Raw genomic sequence first — 25352 nt, 5'->3', positions numbered from 1 at the left:
GACACTGCCAAGTTCAACTTCCTGGTCTTCAAGGTAACACTGCCGTTTATACAGCGTGTTTGTAGTCACCCAAAGAAGATCCCTGACAATCACTGTGAAGTAATGGTTCTGAGTAACTTTAATTTCCCGTCCTTCCCCCTGATTACCCACAGACACCTCTCCGTGTTTGTCTCATTTCAGACCTGAAAATCAGAGGAAAGCATTTTTTTCATTTTTTTTTTGGGCGTAGCTGATATAGAATCAATGACCTGATCAGGTGTTTCCTCCTGCAGGTGTCATACAGCCGGCAGGAGTATCTGGACCTTATGCAGGAATTGATGCGTTTCTCCATGTATGAGGCGCACTTGTCTTCACCACTGCAGAAGTTCCTAAAGACGGCTTCCTGGATACTGCACTTCCTGGACTTCGGGAGGCAGCAGTGTGACGGAATGCTGAGGAACAAGCAGCTGATGGCGACTCTGCGCCACACCAGCTTTGACGTCATCTTGCAGGACTCGATGGCAATGTGTGGTGACCTGGTGGCAGACTTGCTCAGTGTGCCACTCATCATCTCAATGCGCTTCAGCTTCGGCAGTGTTTTTGAGCGACACTGTGGCCACGCCCCCGCACCGCCCTCCTACGTCCCATTAGCTCCTCTCTCATACAACGACCACATGACACTCAGTGAGAGGCTGATCAACATGGTGATATATTTGGGGTCGTCAGCAGTAAGCGAACTGACCTGGAAGCTGACGCTCGATCAATACTACAGGGAGATCAAAGGTCAGAGGTCAAGAGTTATGTCTCCACTCTGAGGGCATCACACAGGGTTTAAATAAACTATCATTATGTGACTGAAGGCAGATATTCAGCTTTGATTCAGAGTTTAACTAAAATAACAGCTCACAGAAATTTCTGGATGCATGCTCAATATTCAGGTAGGAAAATCCCAAAACGTTGATTCTGTTCATCTGGACGTTTTCAGTGGGTGAAAGACGATTTCAGGTGACTTCTTCAGTCTTAGATGACTGCAGGTTTCCCCAACCTTATAAAGAGTATATTTGAATAATAACTGAAACTAGCACTAGTGACGAACAATGGGCTGTGAGGTCAGTTTCATAATCATTAATATACAAATCGTCATGACCATTGATCAACAACCACTGAAAAAGACCATTGATGATTCATTAGTGACCATTGATCATTGATCCATGAGTACCATTCAAAGAGAGTTAGGGAATAAATGCAAAAACAGCATTGTAAGATGGCAAAAGATGTATCCTTAGGCCCCCTCCTCGATTCAGAGATGGTCTTTCCCTGGCCTCTTTGACTCTGCGCTCAAACCAGCGTTCCTCCCTGTCCAGGGTGTGTACATCCTCATCATTGAAAGAGTGTCCACTGGCCTGTAGGTCTGAATAGACTGTGGATCTGCATTTAATCAATGATCATGACAATGTCCATATTAATGATCAAGAAACTGACCTTACAGCCATTGTTCGTCAATGGTGCTAGTTTCAGTCATTGTGCAAATGTATAAGGTTGGGGAAGCCTGCAGTCAGCTGAGGCTGAAGAAGTCACTTAGATGATGATGATGTAACATTTCTCCCACTGGAAAGGCTATTTCAAGATGAACAGAATCAACTTTTTGGGAGCTCACAGATATGTTTACACTCATGTCAAAAGTCTTCAGACAGCTCACTGATGAACAGTGCAGTGGTGGCTTAATGTCTTTCTGATAACCATCTGAGCACATCCAAAATAATCAGAGGTCCACAGAGCAAAGATGTTACAGCAGTATTTATTTGAAGGAATAAACACCTACACTTTCCATGATGGAAAATAAGGATTGCAAAGATTAAGATATGAGGATGTGATGTTAAAGACTGTCTTCCTTAGGGATGGGAATTGATAAGAATTTTGCAATTCCGATTCTATTGTTAATATCACTTATCGATTCCCACTGACTCCACTTTGAGAGTCACCACCATCTCTAAGCAGCATATCAAAGACATTACATTCATGCAAATTAATTACATGCTGTGGGTCACATGTTTGTGCATGTTGGAGGTATTTCCCCTTACAGAACACTTTTCCTAAAAGTAATGCAGTACATTACTTAATTACACCCAGGAGAAAGACATTCTCGTTATGTTACTTTCATGTTACTCTGTAAAAGGATTTGAAACACACTGTCTCATAATCAGCATTTAACAATATAAACCTACAGGCTACAGCCCCACACACCAACACAAACCCCTATCCTAATGAGATCACACGTGATCTTTCTCTTAGTAATTAGGTATGAAAACAAATCAAAGATGAAAACCAGCACAATGACAGTCTTACTCTCTACTCACATTCACATTGATGCTGTAGAACTGATCACACTGAGCTTCACAGAGCAGACAATGATGAGCCAAAGCAAACTGCAAAACAACCCAAAGATACTCTTTAATGACTGAGTCAGTCAGCTGATCTCAGACCAGCAGAGCAACATTTCAGAATTCAAGTACAAAACTGAAGGCAGAGAGCAGAAACCAGCAGCAGCTGGAGGAAGAGACAGCATTTGATCTGTGGGTTCTTCATCAGTCAAAGGATTTTCATCAAGTAGTGAGAACTGTCCTTTGATGTAAAATTAAATTTGTTTGTAACGTTATTTTTAGATCCTCTGAGAATGAGGGACTGTGTAAAAAAATGTCTGTAATTCATGAACTGTTAATGTTAGACTGAAGTTAAACCCTGAATTAAAGCTGGAAGACTGTACTTAGTCACATCTCGATGGTTTGATGTAAAGTCCGTTATATTGGTGCACAGATGCAGAATTATAGAAACCATCCTTGTCCAAATAACTATGGACCTGTACAAACTTTTATTTTGAAGTCATATCCCTTCTTTCCTGTATGGACAGGAACTCCCAGCAGTGTGTGTGAGACTATGGGGAAGGCCGACGTGTGGCTCATCAGGACGTTCTGGGACATTGAGACGCCACGGCCGACCCCACCAAACTTCAAATACGTGGGCGGTCTACACTGCAAACCGGCCAATCAGCTGCCAGAGGTGTGAGCTCTGATTGCACACACTTTTATTCTGAAATGGGACAGGTGAGTGTTGATGTAATGATGATGTCACATCTTCCAGGACCTGGAGGCATTTGTGCAGAGTTCAGGTGATGCCGGCATAATTGTGGCTTCCTTCGGCTCCATGGTAACCAACCTGACGATGCAGCACGCTAACATCATCGCCACCGGCTTCGGTCAGATCCCACAGAAGGTCAGAAGCTCCACCTACTCACAGACAAACAATCAGGGACTGGGCTGTCAGCAGATATTGATTGCATCATTGATTACTTTCTGCAATAATCATCAAAAAAAATACCTGCGGGCAGAAGAAGCTCAGATGGTTTGTTTCATCTTTGACTTGAAGAGTGTTTTCTTCCTTTCAGGTGATTTGGCGTTACCGTGGCGAGGCTCCAACTGCATTGGCTCCAAACACGAAGATTTCTGATTGGATCCCTCAGAACGACCTGCTGGGTATGACTCATTCATGATGTCATGGAATTTCAAAATAAAAGCTCAAATAGGCCTCTTATCCACTTGCTAAGTGGCAACATACCAAGCCTCCTTCCAGGTCCAGACTCCTCCTGCGTGGATGATAATCCTCCTGTGGATGGCTTATCATTTATGTCCGAAGTGATAACAGTATATTTTATGTTTTTGGTGGTGGTTGGGGGGGGGGTAGAAATCTCTGTCAGTGCATGGTGTATCTTTACATAGAAGCTAACTAGCTGACTTCCCGTTAACTTTAAACTCTGTTAAATTTTATAAATCTTGGATGCCTGTATGTTAAACTTTATTTAAACAGGTGTGAGAGAAGCCAAACAGATCATTTCATTGAGGATGAAAGAATTTTGGCTGTTTTTAACTCAGTGATGTCCAAGTGTTTATTTGAGTGTGAGAATCTTTGGTAAGTTTTGACTCAGAAATGGCAACTAACATAATCAATATTTGCAAAAAGATGTTCTTTCACAATAAAAGCTCTGTATTTTTTTTGTCCTCAGGTCACCCAAAGACAAAGGCATTCGTGACACACGGCGGCACTAACAGTCTATATGAAGCTGTGTTTCATGGCGTGCCTCTGGTGGGCATGCCGCTGTTTGGCGATCAGCCTGATAATCTCGCCCGTATGAGCCGCCTCAGCACCGCCATCGTCCTGGACTTCAACCATCTGACAGCTGAAGAGCTGGCAGAGGCGCTGCACGTCGTCACAAACCAGCCATGGTAAAGGTGATTTTAGTGTGGAATTGTGTTTGTATATTTCCTGTTAATAGTTTCATCTTTGTACATTTGGACCTGTTTAATAACATTTTATTTAATAATTATGGATTGGATTTATATAGCGCTTTTCAAGGCACCCAAAGCGCTTTACAATGCCACTATTCATTCACTCTCACTGATAGGTTTTGTATTGTTGATTGTCATTTATGCTTAGAAACATTTACTCATATATGCTTAGAAGTGTATAATCATTTGTAGGTTGAAAGAATGTCTCATCCTAGGAGGTCTGTAACGGCTCTGTGTAGCATGAAGGGGGAGTGCGTTCACTCCCTCTACAGAGTGTTCTGGCGTAGATCACACCTCCTAGGAGAGGTCGTATCTTCTCTTGCTGATATATGGTATAGCAAACACACGTATATCTGTTTAAGTATAAGAGCCCTTTGTTCAGATAGATCTGCTAGACGCCTGGCACCAGCTAGCACCAGAGTCTTCACAGGGTCACACCTTGACCTCACACACACACACACACACGTACACAGTATTCTTTGTTCACATGTATACCTATGTAGACGTCATATGTTAATGAACCTATGCATATTCATGTAACCTCAATAAAAGAACAGTGGTACGGGAGAACGGACGAGAGCAACTGGGGTCAGGCGAAGGAACGGTGCTTTGTCCGGTCTCTCCCGTGCACGAGAAACATGAAGAACTTTGCCTACTGGTGTCTTGCTTTGCAGTGTAATTATATTGTCCTCAACGTTCCAGCGGATAGGTTCAAGCTACAAACCTATCACTCACATTCACACACTGGTGGAGGCAGCTACAGTTGTAGCCACAGCTGCCCTGGGGCAGACTGACAGAAGCGAGGCTGCCATATCGCGCCATCGGCCCCTCTGGCCAACACCAGTAGGCAAGTAGGGTAAAGTGTCTTGCCCAAGGACACAACGACCAGGACAGAGAGCCCAGGGATCGAACCGGCGACCTTCTGGTTACAGATGCGATTCCCAACCCCCTGAGCCACGGTCGCCCCATTTCCTGTCTTTGACCTGATTCCTTCACAGTAAAAGTGCACTACTGTTTAACAGTGAAACTGTCATATGACTTCCTGTTTGTTTACCATGCACAGCTACAGGACCAACATGCAGCGTCTGTCAGCGGTGCACCGCGACCAGCCAGTAACGCCACTGAGTACCGCCGTCTTCTGGGTGGAGTTTGTGATGCGACACGGTGGAGCTAAGCATCTGCGGTTGGCATCATACGACCTGAACTGGTTCCAGTACCACAGCTTGGACACCGGTGCTGCCCTGCTGGTCGCTTTGATGACCGTCGCTGCTTTGTGGTGGGTGGGGATACGCTGCATCCTGCGGCAGTGCAGACGGCGAGCAGGAAGAGAGAAGAAGGACTGAAGAGAGATTTCCTGTTTGCACCGTCCTGTTGGTATTTACAAAGGAGAGTCTAGTAACAAGACTATGTACTCTTTGACGTCATAAAATGGAATTTTTAAAATCTCTATGAAGATTTAATGACTCGTTGGATACTAGATAAAATTTTATCACAATGCTGAGCACATATCAATATGAGTTTTATACAGAAACGTTGAAGCTTCAGTGTTGTTTTTTTTTTTATTACAAGTGATTCTTTCCCTGCTCACCTTTGTATGCAAAAATCGGGATGGTCTGCCCTCACAAGCTGAAGAGAGCAGCATTGTGCAGTCTTTATGAGTTTACTACACTAACCAATCACATCCACTTACAGTCAAACACAGTGCTCACATAAAGCTCTCCTTTTCCACTGGAACATTTTCAAAGATTATATTTATGTATCAGAGGTCACACCTGCACCAGCATTTCTTAATCGCTGTATCTGTGTATTCTGGCTATACATGTTGATTGTGCAGAAGTCTCCTTGGACAGAAAGGTCCTGATCACAGTGAGAAACCTGTAAAACTAAAGGATGTGGAAATAAACTGCTGTACTGGAGTTTTTCCTGGGTGCTGCTGTGTGGTTCACTACTCTAAATGTAAATGTTACTTAGAGTCAGTCACACTGCAGAGGGTTTTCAGCAAACACAGTTACCGTGAGTGGCTTTATTTATATTTTCACAGACTAAGTCTGATAATGAAAAAATTGCAGTTCTGAGCCTGTGGTTAAAGTCACCTGCTGTAAAAAATGTTATCTGAACTGAGCACTGACTCTGATGAACCTCTAAGAAATGAGAAAACTTGAGAAACTGTGAGTGAGGTCCAGCAGGACAATGAATAAACAGATTTCTGTGTTTGCCTCAGGCTTTGTGTTGTCATCCAATCAGAGCACAGCTCTCACCTGCAGCTGACCTCTGAGCAGATTGGACTCTGGACCTGCAGTTTCAGTCTGACTGGATTTGCTCACAAACTCAGGATCTTTTTGTTGTTTCACACATGATGCAGGTTTCCACGTCTCTTCCTCTTCTTTTTCTTTCCCTCACCCTCCTGCTCCTTCATCCCGTCTCCCCGGTACATGGTGGCCATGTTCTGGCATTTCCGGGAGAGTTCAGCCATTGGTTGAACATGCGGACCATCATAGAGGAGCTGGTGAAGAGGAATCATTCGGTCACCATCTTAGTGCCCGATGCTTCGCCGTCTGTCAACTACAACAACAGCCGTGACACTGCCAAGTTCAACTTCCTGGTCTTCAAGGTAACACTGCCGTTTATACAGCGTGTTTGTAGTCACCCAAAGAAGATCACTGACAATCACTTCCATGGATATTAGTGTCCTTTGAACATTGCTACACATTAGTTAAGGGTTTGTAGTACCTCCCATGAAAAGTTTGATCATCAGACACTTTCACTTTCTTTGTCTGGAAGAAATCATGTTTTTTGTCAGATAACATCCATTCATTAATTTTAGTAACTGCGTATCTAACTCAGCATCACAGGGTCAATTCCAAGTGAAAAATAATGTGTTGATGCACTCAGGCTTTCTGCATCAATTTTAGATATTTATTGTTATCTTTTCTCTATTCCACTCTGTGGTGTCACAGTGCTGAGGTCTGTTAATATTTGGAGTCTTGGTTTAAGTTTTGATTTCATTATTTTTCTGATGGCAATTTTCCTAGAGGCTTTGAATATTTGTGATATTGCAGAAGTCCCAATCTTAATTATTCCTAATAATTGTATGAATTTTTCCTGTAGTATGCTGGTACCTGTTTTTTTGTTAAAGCTTTAGCCCACTGTGTGTTTACAGTCCTGTGAGAAGCAGGTTAAAAGTGTAAGTTCATGACAGCTGTGAGGGACCAAGCAGCTAAAGCATAGAGGACACAGGAAAAAATGTCTTCAAAAAGGGTTTTCTTCATTTTAACCCTCAAAAAAGTTCAAAAGACAAAATTCAAAAACATAACTAGCAGGCCCATAAAAGACGCCAACTAAATATAACTCCACAAAAAGTAATTTCTAGAAACTTAAACAAACAAAGTGGACACAACTTAACTCACAAACTGACCTAGATACAAAGACAAGAGGGTAGCTTTTATAGTGGTTTGGCCAAACCATTTACACACAATAGGGGAAAATAAAAACACACACTAATATTAACTAAGCACAGAATAACATAAGTAAACCTAAAACACCCCTGTTCCTGATAAGCACAAAGTTGGCCCTGCTGAGCAGGCATTTTGTTCTCAGGCTCCTCAGCCACGCCTTTTGCCCAGACAGGAAATAGCCACTGCCCAAAACCAGGTAACTCAAAGAAAGAGAAACATAATTAATATAACAGAAAACATTTTTAGAAAAACCACACAATGCTATTATGCGTGCGCCTCATAAAATCAGTGTTCGGTTTAAATAAAATAATTAATGAATTATATTAATGGAAAAAAACTGCAAACCAAACTAATAAAGTGAACAAATGGACTGATTTACCCATGTGTGGCTGATGCCATCACAACAGCACAATTTGAAACACACTGAACAAATATGGCTGAAGGGATTTCAGGAGAAATCATCTTCTCTCTGAAAAGAACATTGCAGCATGATTTATGGTTGCAAAGCTGCATCTGGACAAACCACAAGGCTGCTGGATGTCATGGTCTGCAACCTGCTGCCCGGCATTCTGTGTTTTGGGGTTTTAAAGTTCTGTTAAATTGTTTACTTAAGTTTAGATTTCATGTATTAGTCTACAACTTCTGTTATATCCTTTGTTGGTTGATTTTGGTATTTGTAGTAATCTTTTATTTTGAGTCCAACTAGTTTTTTTGCTCCTTTCTTGCTTATAGTAGTTTGCATTGTATTCCTGTTTTAGTTTGTCCTGCCTTCCCTGTGTTCCCCATGGTTAGTTAATGTTTTGCCTCTCTCTGTGTTCCCTTAGTATTTTGCCCTCCTCTGTCAAGTTGCTTGTATTAATTTCATTAAGGTGATTGTGTTTTCTCTGTTTAATTATTACTTCCTGTTTTACTTTGAGAGAATTTGTGCTCCTTGTGCTTTGCTTTTAGTTTTGCTTCCTTTGTCTCGTCTGCTCTGATTTGGTTCACCTGTGTCTTGTTCTCCACAGCGGTCTCCACTTCCCCTAATCACCCACCTGTATGTGTATTAGCTGTGTCCCAAAACGTAGGCTGCATCCTTTGGAGGACGTGGCCTTCGCGGTCTACGTGGGCCGGGTCCTTCGAAGACCAAGAAAGCCGGAACTGCGAGGCTGTAAAATGGGACAGTTTAGCCTTTCAGATTTGCGTCACAGCTGTCTCGGTGGAGTTTAATAATCTCAGCCATCTGCTCCTTACTATCTAAAATATAACAGGACACTGGCATAAATTCTCGACCGTCTCACACTTCTGTTTAATCAGTTTTCTGTTTGACGTTTATTCAGCTGTGTGAAAATCCTGGAGGAACCCGATGGATTAATAAAGTTTTATTTAATCTAATCTAAGATAATAACTTTGATCTCAGCCAAACTGATTTACTCTGGAACAAATAAAACACCGAAAAAGGAAAACAATTACATTTTTAAGTTATCTGAGTGCTTATATATCATGTTTAACCTGAGTAGGTAAAGACAGCGGGGGTCTGAAAACGATGAAGCCAGGAGTCCGCTGCTCTCGCTGGGTCGAGTGACCATTGAACCCCCCGGCTAGCTATCGAGCGGGTGGGTAACAGACGTCGGAGCACTTTTACAAATATGCAATGTCTTGATAAACCAAGCAGATATTTAAAGTTTACACAGCTACTTTCTCGCCTGAAAATATGTTAAAAGTTTATTTTGTGACCCAGAAAGAGTAATAAGAGTAATATTAAAACTTAGTAGCGGCTGCCATTGTTGGAAACTGGAATTGGCTGGGCTATGGCGGGCCACGAAGGACACACCCGACCCATCCTTCAAATTCGGGGAAATTAAGGACGCATTTGTCGGCCGCATTTGAAGGGGTCGACGAATTGGGTCAGCCTTCGTCGCCTGGCTGTGACGTAATCGGCCTTCAAATGCGGCCTCTGAAGGATGCAGCCGACGTTTTGGGACACAGCTATTGTCTCACTCTCCTTTTGTCAGAGTGTCAGTTCATCTTCCCTTTTGTCTCTCAGCTCCAGTCCCTCCTTGCCCAAGTATCACTTCCCAGTTTACGGCTTTGAGTTTCGTTTTGTGCTTTATATTCTACATTGTATTTTTCCCTACAGCCAAATGGCTCGTGAGTTTACCACAGCCTGCCTTACATGTCTGCATTTGGTTCTTCAACACACATCACCCTTTGCAATTTGTGACGGTATACTCTAACCATAAAATGGACCCAGACACTATCACAGAGGAGTTTAGAGAAAAGAGAATTGTCCGGGAAACCAGTCATGAAGTTTCACTGATCAGCAAGGAGGTGGCTAGCAAAGGTGGACCACCTCTGGTGGTTTGGCCTGGGGCCAGCATCAATGTGGGAGGAAACAGGACAGCTCTGGAGGCTGCCATCAGTGAAGGTGACCAAGCACTATTGGTGGCTTGGCTGGACACTGATGGTGATGTCACAGGGTGGAATGGACAAAGTTTAAGTTGATATTTTTATTTGCTTGCATGTAGTGATGAGTTTTATTCTTTGATATTTTTAGCGTGTAGTGTTTTATTGTATTGGGTTTTTGCATGCTTATGTTGTGTTATGTGATTTGTTCCGGGGGGATGCCCATTCCACTGCCCCCTTCCTGATCATTAACCTGGCACATCTGGGGTTGGAGATAGCTATTTAATAAGAGAGAGCGTGAGAGGGGAAGAGGAGGAGAGACATGGCGTGGTAACCGGTGTGGGCGACGGCCGCGCAGAGCGGCACAGATGCCCGGCTATAGGCAGCAGGCCGAGGCATGCGGCAAAGGAGAACGAGACCGGAGATCGCAGACGACCGCGCACTGGAGAGAGTGATCGGGGCTGAGCGGAGAGGTCTGTGTTGGTGTTGACGGGAGGTAGCTCCTCGCAGAGAGAGGCCCACGGCAGGGGATTAAGAGGCAGCGGGATGGTGCCTTATGTCCCCGGGACGGTGAAATTATGGCTACGCGTGTGAAGCACAACACAGTGGTGGGCGGAGTTAGGAGCTCTGCCCATCCGGGGTAAGTCCCGATCCATCCCGTCTAAGACGAACCTCCAGTGGAATCTAAGAATGGTGACTGCCGCTGGCCCTCTCTCCTTTTTCTAGTTGGCACCAGAATGAAGAGGCAGACAGGACGGCGACGATCCTGTTGGTTTCTGCACCGTTTGAATTTTTATGGGACTTGACCTCTATGGCTTAGGCCATTGCATTTTGGCTGTATAGTTTTAATTACTTTTAATGTTTTTAACTTCATGTTCCTGCCTGGCCAGAGTATTTTAGTGCTTTCTTTAAAAATAAATTATAGTTTTAGCAACTCGTGTTTATGTTTACTACTTCCCTTGGCTGCTCCACTGCTCTTCCCGTCAGAAGGGTTTCCCTTCTGTGTTAAACTTATGTCCCCTGTGAATCCACCTATGACAGTGTCGGTGAGGACCCCTCTGTGACTCAAATGCCATGGGACATTGAATTCTGGCTCAGGCCCTGCACTCTCAGGCAGAGCGGGAACCTTTGACTTAGGTGGCATGGGACCGATAGGTTCTGCTGAGGAGCCAGGGATATTGAAGACTCGGGGGACGCAAAAAGCTGATGCTAGCCCCAGCTGATGCAAGTGAAGGTTGCGTAGGCTGGGACTGGACTCATAGCTGACTGTGGAGGCTATGGCAGCGCTGCAGAACATGCAGATCTCCTTAGAGACTGACGCAGCTGGGACCCACCTGCCCCCACCCTGGGAAAAAAACATTGGGTGCAGGAACAAGCTGGACCTAGCCACCCCCATTCAGGGAGTGGGGATGGGTGTAGGGTTCTCATACTCAGGGGAGGCCCCGGGTAGATCATCAGTCTCTAAGAGTGCAAGTTGTGATACATAAATATTGTCTGGAAGGACCTGCACATATGCCCTAATAACAGTCTTAGGAATGTAGGCAGTGAACAGTGAAGAGTAAACAGTCTCTGGGAATCCAGGCTCAGGAGCATAATAAGCAGTGCTCTGCTAGGGCTTGCTTAGGAATATCACCAATGGACTTAGAATGAGCTGACTGAGACACACAATGAGCAGTTGCTGATGAGACTCGGGTATGTTATTATTCATTTCTCAAAAACTTTAACAGTTTTAGCCCCTATAGGCTCAAACAATAATGGCTTGGCTTTAGCAGAAACAGTCTTTGAAGCACCTAATTCAGGTAAAGTCGTTATCATGTTTGCTAACTCAGAAACAGAGCTCAGACTTTAAATGAGCAGAGGTAGAAAAAATAAGCTCAGGTAATTCATTATTGGAGAGTGAAACACTCAACTCAATTCTGACATCAGAAGGCTTTTTTAACCCAAAAGATAACCTCTATATACAATTCACCAGTCTCAATGTTAATACATACAAGAACACAATTAATACCAGCTGAGTCAGAAATAGCTGATTTATTTATTACTCACTTGAAAACAGAAAGGTTTATGTGACCATTTGCATTAGGTAGCACAGAGAATGAAATCGCTTCTGTAATACACCCAACACAACAGTTTATTTATTTACAGATTCATTAGTCTTCAATTTTTCCCCAAAAACCCAGTGGTGGATGGCATTACCTTGGCCTCTAGTAACATTGTGAAGAATCTTGGAGTCATTTTTGACCAGGATATGTTCGTCAATGCACATATTAAATAAATATGTAGGACTGCTTTCTTCCATAGCCATGTAGCCAGACTTCTAGAAATCTGCTCCATCCAAAGTGGGATGGATGCCGTCTCACCTAACAAGACCTGGTTTCCTCCAGAAAGCAGTGTTGGGAAGGAGCCTTTTAAATGTATTCCACTACAGATTACAGAATACATGGCACAAAATGTTATTTGTAACGTATTCCGTTACAATACTTTGGATTACTTAATATTGTCATTGTCCTGAGTAGGGATGGGTATTGATAAGATTTTCATGATTCCGATTCCATTTTCGATTCTCTTATCGATTCTTTTTAAAAAAGGAGAACACTAAGGTAGATTAGCTTAGAACTTTGTGTTATAGTTTCTCTTTGAACAAGATAGAAATTTAGGAGTAACATGGCCTTACAAACCCAACAGTGAGATCTTAAGAGATCCAGCCTACGGCTCTTCAATGGGGTGTCACAGGGTCCCCAGGAAAAAATTGTAAATGTAAAATAATAAAATAAATATTCTTCTGTAGCAATAACAAAGTATAACATAAATTATTCTGTAGCAATTACACAAGAATATCCAGTAATGTCCCTGCCTACAATTAAACACATTCACTTACCGAAAATCGGGGCATCTGCTGTGGCAAATGGGTGCAAGCCTTTTACCACAAACTTAGTCACTGCTCGGTGACATTCGTCTATCCTGGCCTGAAAGGAGACGCTACCGGTAGACTGCAGCGAGAACTGCCAGCATCTGAGCCAGCCAGACTCTGTCTGTCTCTCTCATCATGGTCACCTAAATGCACAGTAATGGCAGGTTTTGTAATAAGGCAGATCGCGCTAACATAATATGCACTGTTAGTTGATTATTTACCTGCCGCATTAACGGGAGAGGACGTGCAAACGTTACCGCTGCTGCTGGGTTGAGATTCACGAGTCCGGAGCGGAATTAAAAACACGACATTCATTTAAGGTTATCACGTGTTTTGTGAGCAAATGCTTTTGCATATTCGTAGTGTTTCCTCCCTTAAATGAAATATCTACTTTGCAAGTATTGCAAGTTGCCCTGTTGTCATCCGTTCTCGTAAAGTATAACCAAACTTTTGAGCGTTTGAGCGCTTGCGCCGTGTTTCCTGCCAGGTAAATGACGCTCCGCAACGTGGTGACGTCATTCGGGGCGACTGGAATCGATAAGGGAATCGTTTGCAAAAATGGCAAACAATTCCAAGGAATTGAAACAGTGGGAACCGGTTCTCAACAAGAACCGGTTTTCGATACCCATCCCTAGTCCTGAGTCTGACGACTCAGTGTTTTGTGTTTCTTTATAATATTCTGTGTTCTTGTTTATTCTGTGATGTCTTTGGGTTCGGTTTGCCATTCGTTAGGGTTTTGTTTTGTGCCTGCCTGCTCCCACTTCTCTGTGTTCCCTCTGTCTGTCTATGGTGTCACTGTCTCTGCTTGTGAGTCTGTCTGTTCAGTTCAGTGTCTTGTCTGGTTCTCTGTGTCTGTTAGTTTCCTGTTTTATTCTGAAGGTCCTTGTCTTATGTGAGTATGTTCAGTTTACGTTTCCCCTGCCTCGTCTGTTGTGATTTCACCCAGGTGTGCTTCCCTCCTGTTTCACATCCCCTGATTACTGGTGTGCGGTATTTATAGTGTGTGTTCCCTCGTCCTCGTGGCTGGTTCGTTTGCGTTTCTCGCTCCGTTGTCCTATGTGGTTTTTCAAATCAAATCAAATCACTTTTATTGTCACATCACATGTGCAGGCACACTGGCACAGCACATGCGAGTGAAATTCTTGTGTGCGAGCCCCACAAGCAACAGAGATGTGCAAACACAACAACACAAACGAGCAAAATACAAGAATGGCCAACCTGAAACTAATAAATATATGTACAATATATAATAGTGTATGCATTTCTGGATGTGTATACTAAATATTTTTCCTGTGTGTGTGTGTGTATACACATATTTTACAAATTAAATAGAATAATAATATATAAAATATACAGAGTTGAATATGTGCAAAACAGTGGCATTTATATACAGTGGAGTGCATAATGTTGAAGTTCCAGTAGTGAAGCTGAGGTGTCTATGACGTGTTCAGCAGTCTGATGGCCTGGTGGAAGAAGCTGTCTCTCAGTCTGCTGGTTCGGGACCGGATGCTGCAGAACCTCCTTCCTGATGGAAGCAGTCTGAACAGTTTATGGCTGGGGTGACTGGAGTCCTTGATGATCCTCCCCGCTTTCCTCAGGCAGCGCTTCCTGTAGATGTCTTGGAGGGAGGGAAGCTCACCTCCAATTATCCGTTCAGAGCACCGCACTACTCGCTGGAGAGCTTTGCAGTTGTAGGCGGTGCTGTTGCCATACCAGGTGGTGATGCATCCAGTGAGGATGCTCTCAATGGCACAGTGATAGAAGGTCCTGAGGATGCGGGGGCTCATGCCGAATCTTTTCAGTCTCCTGAGAAAGAAGAGGCGCTGCTGCGCCTTCTTCACTGTTTTGTTTGTGTGTACTGACCACGTAAGATCCTCAGCCAGATGTACACCAAGGAACCGGAAGCTGCTCACTCTCTCCACAGCAGCGCCGTTGATGGTGATGGGGGTGTGTACTTCTCTGCACCTCCGGAAGTCCACTATCAACTCCTTTGTCTTTGCGACGTTGAGGGTGAGATGGTTGTCTTGACACCAGTGGGTCAGGGCGCTGACCTCCTCCCTGTAAGCCGTCTCATCACCGTTGGTGATAAGACCCACCACTGTAGTGTCGTCCGCAAACTTCACAATGATGTTGGAGTTGTTAGTGGCTGTGCAGTCGTAGGTGTAGAGTGAGTACAGGAGAGGGCTCAGTACACACCCCTGTGGAGCACCAGTTTTCAGTGTGATGGGGGATGAGGTGATGCTGCCCAGTCTGACCACCTGGCGTCTGTCAGACAGGAAGCTAAGGATCCTATGTTCTCGGCGTCTCCCTGCATCTCGGTTTCTTGTCTCAAGATTTCAGGTTTGTTTTTCCTTAGTTGTTCCCAGTTGAGGTTTTCTTAGTTTTAAGCTCACCCTCACCATCTCTGTTTGTATCTACTTTTGCTAAATAAACTCACTTGCACCAGAGCTGCCGCATCTTGGGTCCTAAATGATTCACACACGGCTTGCCTCGGCAACCCGTGACAGTACGAGCCAGCCACCATGGACCCAGCGGCATTAAACCCGTCCGAGGAGCTCCGGGACGACATTACCTACAATGTGGAGATGCTCCTCAGGCTGTGGCTGGGGAAACCCTCCGAAAGAGCTTCGCTGCGTCGTTGAAAGCCAGCTACAACGGCTCTTTTCCGGCCTGCCATGGCTATTGGAATCGCTTCCCCATGCAGGCCTTTCGCCACAACACACCACACCTTCTCTCAGCCACTACTGCCTCGCTGCCCGACCCGCTGGATGTGGTTTTGCCCGGCCTGTCGGAGCTGTCTGTGGCGAGGAAACGACAATCGTGCCGCTGGCGCGCCACCCACAGCCGGACGTTCAGACTTCTGAATCGCCGGCTCTGGTGAGTGAGGACTCTTTTCCTGTTTTGGACTGTGGAACTGTTTACTCCGGGGCTATGTTTTGTGTGGCAGATACGAAAGTGAACAGCTATTCACCTGCTCAGCAGCCTTCGGCTCAGCTAGCTGCCCACCCTCAAGATCGTTTAGCTGCCCAGCCATAAGCTCAGTTAACTGCCCAGCAGCCACCTTCAGCTCAGTCTCCTGTGTCGCCAGTGTCTGCCGTAGCCCAGGCTCCAGTGTCCCCGCTAGCTCCATCACTCTTTCTGTCTCCAGTGTCACTCATTCACTCCATGCAGGGAGAAAATCAAATTTCCACCCAGGGTGTTTCTCGCACTTTAGCTGCTTTGGGCACAGTTTTGCACTCCAGGGCCTCCCCAGAGGCTAGGTTTCAGTCCCCAGCTGATTCTGGACCCCTGAAGGTTAAGCAGCCCCCAGAGAACTACTCCGTGTCAGCGCTGTCTGGGCAGAGCCAGTGCTCAGCACAGCACCCATTGCCTTCATGTCTGCCAGAGGACTCCATGCCTGCTGGCTTTGTAATAGTCTCCGCTGGAGGGTCTGAGGGAGCCATCCAGCCTGCGGAACCTGCAGAGTCTTCATCCTCGCCTGGTCCAGCTTCAGCGTCTTCATCCTCGCCTGGTCCAGCTTCAGCGTCTTCACCTGTGGAAGTGATTGTGCTTAACTGTATGAAGCTTATTAGACATTATGAAACAGATGATACATAAAAGTGAATTTTGCCAAAGTGCTTAAGATACTTTTTAAAATTAGGCTATGTTTTTTTTTTTTCTTAAAGAAATCTATTACATCATGTGTATTTTTTTTCTTTTTAATGTCATGTGTCATTTATATTGCAAATATTAATCACAGTTAAATTAAGAGGGGATGTCAATAAAAACTCACGAGCTGTGGTGTCATCAAGTACACCACCGTTCCAATTGTAGAACGATCACGCTGCGTTCTCGGAAAGTCCAGACTCCCGTATGAACTGTGAAGTCCGGACTAGCAAAAACGTGATTACGGACTCGCGTACTTGAGTATTTAGAAACGGCCTAACAGTCTGCAGTCTATGAATTAACCTCAACTAACACCAGCTAACAATGCTAGCTTGATGGCCGTCATTAGCCTTCATTAATAGTAATAAAAATCACACAACAATAGTATATTGAAGATGCTGAAGTTTCGCCCATCCCATTCTTCTTATGAAGTGGTGTCCAACTAAGAAATGCATTCCTGCCTCTGCACTGCTGGCTCTGCTGTGCTGGCTCTGGGTCCATTGTGTAACTGACGCCACCAACATTAACAGGACACTTACATTAGAGCCTCTTATTGCGTGTTTTGTTTGGGTTTCCAGCAATCAGAATCAGAGAAACTCAGACCCGCCATGTTCCCAGGAGGGAACAAGCATTGAAGGTGTTTGGAAAGGGAGGGGGGATGAGTGTGTATCAGTGTATATGTATGTGTGTGCGTGTCCAGAGTTCAGCTGAGACAGTGTCCTTCGCCCTGCTAGGCTAAGTAAACAGTCTTCCAGCCAACCCAGGTGGCCTTGTAGGGAATGGGAAGGAACAGACTAGACACAGTCATTATCAGGGTGTTTTTGTTCGGCTCCAGCCTTGAGACCGCAGCTGGCGCCAAAAGGGTATCCGCATGAAGTGATGGTGCTTTTAACTTTTAACTTTAGTGCGAACAGCTCATATGAATATCAAAGCAGTTCTACAGTCCAACACTGGTCTCTCAATCTCCCGTTGGAGAGCCGCGAGCTTCGCCATGATGTTATCAAACTTGCGCTCTGTGATGTTGTCATTCTTGTGCTCAAAGAGCCGATTCTGTGAACTCACGACCGCAGTGAGCCTCCCCAAAATGTAATCCAATTTGCACTCAGAGATGTTATTCCGAGCGAGCCCTTCCAAGATGTAATCCAGTCTGCAGTCTTATTCTGAGTATTCACGACAGCCGTAGCCTCTCCAAGATCTTATCTGTGCTGCACTCAATGAGCCCATTTTGAGAAACTCACACCTCTTCCCATCGTTTCAATCCCAGCCGGCAGCCTTGTGGGGATTTGAACAGCCGGTTCTACTTCCTTAATTCTTCGATAAGCCAGGGCCAAGCCAGCTCAGCAAGAACCCTGTTACCATGGTTCCGAATAGGTAGATATCTTCAGCACTCAGGCTCACCCGAGCCCAAACTTCTCGTTGAGAAAGGGGTGTCAATTGCATTTAGGGACCAGTTGATCAAATCCATAATTCCTCTTTTAGGTTTTAAAAAACAGACTGTGAGAGAGTGTTCCCGGGAAAAGTAATACAAAAAACACGAGACTAGACAAGGACACAAGAGGCTAAGCAGGGAAGCTAAGGGAGAGGAGGAGAGGAGCAAAGTGCGACCGCCTTCGTCAAGAGCAAGAGCAGAAAAAAAAGGGAGTTGTACAAGCGATGGCCACGGGCAGGAATGATTTCCTGTGTCTTTCAGTGGTGCATTTGGAAAGCTGAGTAGTGGCATCAAGGCAGAAGAGCAGTCTTACAGTGGAAAGGAAGTGGTGTGGCAAGTGCAGTGTTCTTTCTTGACCACAGATGCAGGATGATCTGGGAAAGGTTCCTCATCCTCTGACCACTGGCTTGCCAAAAAGGATGCAGGGCCAGGTGAGGAAAAACCAGTCTGTGGAAATAGTGACGATGCAGAGCCAGTGAGGGGACTCGTATCAATTCTCTTGTGGAAACCAAGAATGTGTTTAGAAATCCTAGGCAACTGAAGTAATCATGGGTTGTCCCTGAGGATGGCGTCAATGCCTCTTAGCCCGACTGATAGAATCTTTAAATCAAAGGACTTGTGAATGCAATCCTGAATAATCTTTCCACCTTTTCTCCAAACTCCTCTGGAATAGCATCTGCGGGGGCTGTTTTATGGTTAGAGTATACGTTCAAGATTGCAAAGTGCGAGATGTGTGAGGAACCAAATGCAGACATGTAAGGCAGGCTGTGGTAAACTCACAATGAGCCATTTTGCTGCAGGGAAAATACAATGTGGAATATAAAACACAAAATGAAACTCAAAGCCGTAAACTGGGAAATAATACTTGGACTAGGAGCGACTGGAGCTGAGAGACAAGAAGGGGAGATGAACTGACACTCTGAAAAAAGGAGAGTGAGACAATATGCACACAGGTGGGTGATTAGGGGAAGTGGAGAACAAGACACAGGTGAACCAAATCAGAGCAGACGAGACAAAGGAAGCAAAACTAAAAGCAAAGCACAAGGAGCACAAATTCTCTCAAAGTAAAACAGGAAGTAATAATTAAACAGAGAAAACACAATCACCTTAATGAAATTAATACAAGCAACTTGACAGAGGAGGGCAAAATACTAAGGGAACACAGAGAGAGGCAAAACAAATAAACTAAAACAGGAATACAATGCAAACTACTATAAGCAAGAAAGGAGCAAAAACTAGTTGGACTCAAAATAAAAGATTACTACAAATACCAAAATCAACCAACAAAGGATATAACAGAAGTTGTAGACTAATACATGAAATCTAAACTTAAGAAAAATTCTAAAGATGTTTGAGCCTAATTTGAAAACCCAAAATACACCGACCACTGGGCAACAGGCCCAAGACCATGACACTGGATTAAGGTCCTTTGGACAGAAAAGGCCAAAGTGGAGATGTTTGTTCATAATGCACAAAGCCAAACACAGTATATCTTCATAAACACCAATTGCATGAGGCTTTTATTCCATGTTTCATGACTTACTTTATCTTGTCTTTAATCTCCAGGCTGACAGTTTACACACCATTACTGGGCGGTAACTAAACAATAAACTTGATCAGGTGTTTTTTCACTTGCAGGTGTCATATAGCAGGGAGGAATATGTGGGCACCATGCACGAATTCATCCAGTTCTCTATGTACGAGTCACACACCTCTTCACCGCTGCAAAAGATCATGAAGATGAACGATTTCATGGGCCGCACCCTGGACTTTGGGAGGCAGCAGTGTGATGGGGTGCTGAAGAACCAGCAGCTGATGGCGACTCTGCAGGACAGTGCTTTCGATGTTATCCTACAAGACCCCCTTGCAATGTGTGGCGACCTGGTGGCTGACATGCTCGGCGTGCCACTCATCCTCTCGCTGCGCTTCAGCTTTGGCAGTGTTATGGAGCGACACTGTGGCCACGCCCCGTTGCCACCATCTTATGTTCCATTAGCTCCTCTTCCATACAACGACCGCATGACGTTCGTGGAGAGACTGATCAACATGGTGACATATGTGGCGTCATCCACGCTAACTGAACTTGCCTGGAAGCTGTCTGTGAATAAATACTATAGTGAGATCAAAGGTCAGAGGTCACATCCTTTCATAATGATGTCATTATCTGATACACAGTGGTGGGAAAAAGTGTTTGTCCCCCTCCTGATTTACTATTTTTTTGTATGTGTGTCACTCTTAAATGTTTCAGATCATCAAACAAATTGAAATATTAGACAAAGATAACACAAGGAAACACAAAATGCCGTTTCTAAATGAAGGTGTTTTCTATGAAGGGGGAAAAATCCAAACCTACATGTCCCTGTGTGAAAATGTGATTGCCAGATTACCTAATAACTGGTCGGGGCTCTCTTTGCATTTGGGCAGCAGGTTGCATTTGCAGTAACTGGCAATGAATTTTTTACAGTGCTTTGAAGGAACTTTGGTCCACTCATCTTTCCAGAGTTGTTGTATTTCAACCAAATTGGAGGGTTTTCAAGTATGAACCACCTTTGTAAGGTCATGCCACAGCATCTCAATTGGATTCAGGTCAGGACCTTGACTGGACCACTTCAAAGTCCTTAGGGACTAAGTAAAGCGCTATACAAATACAGGCCATGTTACTTTTACGTCAGATGTACTGGGACACACACTTTTCAAAAAGTTAAACTTTTGTCCCATCAGTTCACAGAGTATTGTCCCAAACTCTGGAGGATCATCAAGATATTTTCTGCCAAAACTGACACAAGCCTTTGTGTTCCTTTTGCACTGCAGTGGTTTTCGTCTTGGAACTCCGCCATGCAGGCCATTTTTGCCCAGTCTTTTTTATGGTGGAGTCATGAACACCAGTGTTGGGAAGGTTACTTTTAAAATGTATTCCATTACAGATTACAGAATACATGCCCCAAAATGTATTCTGTAATGTATTCCGTTACGTTACTCAATGACAGTATCGTATTCTGAATACTTTGGATTACTTAATATATTATCATGCTTTTTACAACTACGTTAATGTACTATTGCTGTGTGATTTATTACTATTACTGAAGGTCCGCGGCTCCGAACTGTAGTAAAGGGACCTCTGACTAATACAGCGGGTTCCGTATCGGGCTCGTAGCCGAAAAATAGCTTTACTTTGGTGTGTGGGTCAACTTTGCTTGCAAGAGACAGAGAGAGGCGTTGAAAGACTGCTCCAACGGAACTTATTGTTTTGGAGGAAAACACGAAACACGGTGTACAGTCGAGTCTTAATAGCGTACTTACAACTGGGCTCGTCAGGCACTCTTCTTGGCTGCAGTGGTTATTATTATATTTACATGCTTCCAGCTCCTTTTTGCTCATGACAACTTAGTACTTTTCCACTCCTCCTTTTTCTCCCTCCTCGCGCTCACAGACCCATTACGTGTATGGCAGTCCATTCTCCCTGCAACACGGACTACACTGCCCATGATGCTACATTCTTTAGAGCTATGCTGTAGCATTCTGCCTGATTAGCTTAGCACAACAACAACAACAACAAAAAGGCGCTCTCTCACCCAGGAAACACACAGTCGCAGAGAGAGGCGTCGCCCTGTAACCATGGCAACCGTAACGCTGCCGCCTGGAACAACAGAACGTAGCTGTCAAACAAAACCCAAACAGTCCTGACCCGCGACAATATGAAACAGGAAAGTACCGCAGTGTAATCCATTTATTTCAACAAAGTAACTGTATTCTGAATACCACCTTTTTAAACGGTAACTGTAACGGAATACAGTTAATCAGATTCCCACTGACTCCACTTTGAGAGTCACCACCATCTCTAAGCAGCATATCAAAGACATTACATTCATGCAAATTAATTACATGCTGTGGGTCACATGTTTGTGCATGTTGGAGGTATTTCCCCTTACAGAACACTTTTCCTAAAAGTAATGCAGTACATTACTTAATTACACCCAGGAGAAAGACATTCTCGTTATGTTACTTTCATGTTACTCTGTAAAAGGATTTGAAACACACTGTCTCATAATCAGCATTTAACAATATAAACCTACAGGCTACAGCCCCACACACCAACACAAACCCCTATCCTAATGAGATCACACGTGATCTTTCTCTTAGTAATTAGGTATGAAAACAAATCAAAGATGAAAACCAGCACAATGACAGTCTTACTCTCTACTCACATTCACATTGATGCTGTAGAACTGATCACACTGAGCTTCACAGAGCAGACAATGATGAGCCAAAGCAAACTGCAAAACAACCCAAAGATACTCTTTAATGACTGAGTCAGTCAGCTGATCTCAGACCAGCAGAGCAACATTTCAGAATTCAAGTACAAAACTGAAGGCAGAGAGCAGAAACCAGCAGCAGCTGGAGGAAGAGACAGCATTTGATCTGTGGGTTCTTCATCAGTCAAAGGATTTTCATCAAGTAGTGAGAACTGTCCTTTGATGTAAAATTAAATTTGTTTGTAACGTTATTTTTAGATCCTCTGAGAATGAGGGACTGTGTAAAAAAATGTCTGTAATTCATGAACTGTTAATGTTAGACTGAAGTTAAACCCTGAATTAAAGCTGGAAGACTGTACTTAGTCACATCTCGATGGTTTGATGTAAAGTCCGTTATATTGGTGCACAGATGCAGAATTATAGAAACCATCCTTGTCCAAATAACTATGGACCTGTACAAACTTTTATTTTGAAGTCATATCCCTTCTTTCCTGTATGGACAGGAACTCCCAGCAGTGTGTGTGAGACTATGGGGAAGGCCGACGTGTGGCTCATCAGGACGTTCTGGGACATTGAGACGCCACGGCCGACCCCACCAAACTTCAAATACGTGGGCGGTCTACACTGCAAACCGGCCAATCAGCTGCCAGAGGTGTGAGCTCTGATTGCACACACTTTTATTCTGAAATGGGACAGGTGAGTGTTGATGTAATGATGATGTCACATCTTCCAGGACCTGGAGGCATTTGTGCAGAGTTCAGGTGATGCCGGCATAATTGTGGCTTCCTTCGGCTCCATGGTAACCAACCTGACGATGCAGCACGCTAACATCATCGCCACCGGCTTCGGTCAGATCCCACAGAAGGTCAGAAGCTCCACCTACTCACAGACAAACAATCAGGGACTGGGCTGTCAGCAGATATTGATTGCATCATTGATTACTTTCTGCAATAATCATCAAAAAAAATACCTGCGGGCAGAAGAAGCTCAGATGGTTTGTTTCATCTTTGACTTGAAGAGTGTTTTCTTCCTTTCAGGTGATTTGGCGTTACCGTGGCGAGGCTCCAACTGCATTGGCGCCAAACACAAAGATTTCTGATTGGATCCCTCAGAACGACCTGCTGGGTATGACTCATTCATGATGTCATGGGATTTTGAAACAAAAGCCCAATGAGGCCTCTTTTTTTTTTTTTTTAACTTCCTCAGGTGGATTGTGATGTTCTTTCACAATAAAAGCTCTGCATTTGTTTGTCCTCAGGTCACCCAAAGACAAAGGCATTCGTGACACACGGCGGCACTAACGGTCTGTATGAAGCTGTGTTTCACGGCGTGCCTCTGGTGGGCTTGCCGCTGTTTGGTGATCAGCCTGATAATCTCGCCCGTATGAGCCGCCTCGGCACCGCCATCGTCCTGGACTTCAACCATCTGACAGCTGAGGAGCTGGCAGAGGCGCTGCACGTTGTTACAAACCAGCCAAGGTAAAGGTGATTTTAGTGTGGAATTGTGTTTGTATATTTCCTGTTAATAGTTTCATCTTTGTACATTTGGACCTGTTTAATAACATTTTATTTCCTGTCTTTGACCTGATTCCTTCACAGTAAAAGTGCACTACTGTTTAACAGTGAAACTGTCATATGACTTCCTGTTTGTTCACCATTCACAGCTACAGGACCAACATGCAGCATCTGTCAGCGGTGCACCGCGACCAGCCAGTAACGCCACTGAGTACCGCCGTCTTCTGGGTGGAGTTTGTGATGCGACACGGTGGAGCTAAGCATCTGCGGTTGGCATCATACGACCTGAACTGGTTCCAGTACCACAGCTTGGACACCGGTGCTGCCCTGCTGGTCGCTTTGATGACCGTCGCTGCTTTGTGGTGGGTGGGGATACGCTGCATCCTGCGGCAGTGCAGACGGCGAGCAGGAAGAGAGAAGAAGGACTGAAGAGAGATTTGACATTTTTGGAGTAATATATAAATAGGTTTGGAGGTTTTAACCATCCAAAAGAACAAATGCAGACATACTCCACAGTTTGGTTCTTCTTTCATTTTAAGAACACATGACTGCACTGTATTCTCTGCTTCAGAGGAGATGTCCTCAAATGCAGCTTCTCTATTATATTTTCTAATAAACCAAACTGTCTCATCAGTGTAGAGTGATGCCTCTTATTCAGTCTGCCATCTGCCATGAATTTGTGGCTGTGGTCACAAAGCTGTGTCAAAGGTGTGACTGTGAACAGCTACAATGAAAGATGAGTTCACTTTCTGCAGGGGTTTTCCGAGACAATCCGTTCAGTGTACTTCACGCACTGAACGACAAAAGGAGGCATGTGAATTATATTTTTATTTGTAGTGTTACAAACCCCTCTGACGCCTTGGCTTCCAATCACAAATTCATTGTGCTCTCAGCAGTAATTCCTGGTACATTTTGTTTTCTAAATTTTATGTTTATTGGTGTGTGGATGGATGTATTGTCGTGTTCTATTTTCTTGAGAGAAAAAAATGCTCAAATTATGACTTTTAAAAATTAATTGTTAAATGATTACATAGAGCCATGGACCTCTGCCTTTCAGGACTCAGAGAGACAAAGGATGACACACGAAAGCAGTAAGCATGTTACTGTGATTGGTTAAAAAGTCTGGGATTTAGAGTTGGGTCTCCTTATCTGGTTTGAGTCTAGTATCTGGCTCACATTTCATATCTTGCACCTATTGGACATCTCTTTGTAACAGGCAATGACTCTTCCCACATCACCATGGCAACCACCTCTCCTCCTCCGGTCAGGCCTATAGAAGTAAAGAGAGAGAGAGAGCTCTCCCTAGCTCCATTATTTACATAGTTGTTTTCTGGGTAGTGGTGTCAGTGTGCACCAGCCTGCTTCCAAGCTCTATTGTGTAAATCTCTACCATTGGAATGTGTGATATAAGTGTGGCATTTTTTTTTCTCAACACTCTATT

The 25352-nt window shown here is 44.2% G+C and overlaps 2 protein-coding genes across 3 annotated transcripts; both read left to right on the top strand.

Moving 5' to 3' along the window:
* Window positions 1-24544, top strand: LOC102298697 (UDP-glucuronosyltransferase 2A1; the record flags this gene model as incomplete). 2 transcript variants are annotated; one of them, XM_005942554.2, is given in 8 exon segments in its annotated part: window positions 1-33; window positions 273-762; window positions 2888-3036; window positions 3118-3249; window positions 3422-3509; window positions 4037-4256; window positions 5383-5668; window positions 24347-24544. In XM_005942554.2, coding segments are annotated over 7 exon segments (1392 nt in total), but the record flags the coding sequence as incomplete, so codon positions are not given.
* On the top strand, window positions 6585-24544 carry LOC102299228 (UDP-glucuronosyltransferase 2A1-like). The gene is made up of 7 exons (XM_005942556.3): window positions 6585-6930; window positions 19783-20272; window positions 22901-23049; window positions 23131-23262; window positions 23435-23522; window positions 23656-23875; window positions 24061-24544. The coding sequence occupies exons 1-7, from the start codon at window positions 6673-6675 to the stop codon at window positions 24338-24340; spliced, it is 1617 nt and encodes a 538-aa protein (XP_005942618.1). The 5' UTR covers window positions 6585-6672; the 3' UTR covers window positions 24341-24544.
* Window positions 24545-25352: the final 808 nt, after the last annotated feature.

The sequence above is a fragment of the Haplochromis burtoni genome, unplaced genomic scaffold, assembly GCF_018398535.1.
Source record: "Haplochromis burtoni strain Fernald_Lab_line unplaced genomic scaffold, NCSU_Asbu1 Contig_320, whole genome shotgun sequence".
Taxonomy (NCBI): domain Eukaryota; kingdom Metazoa; phylum Chordata; class Actinopteri; order Cichliformes; family Cichlidae; genus Haplochromis; species Haplochromis burtoni.
The sequence above is the reverse complement of the archived record's forward strand: the minus strand, read 5'-3'. Positions and strand labels throughout refer to the sequence as shown.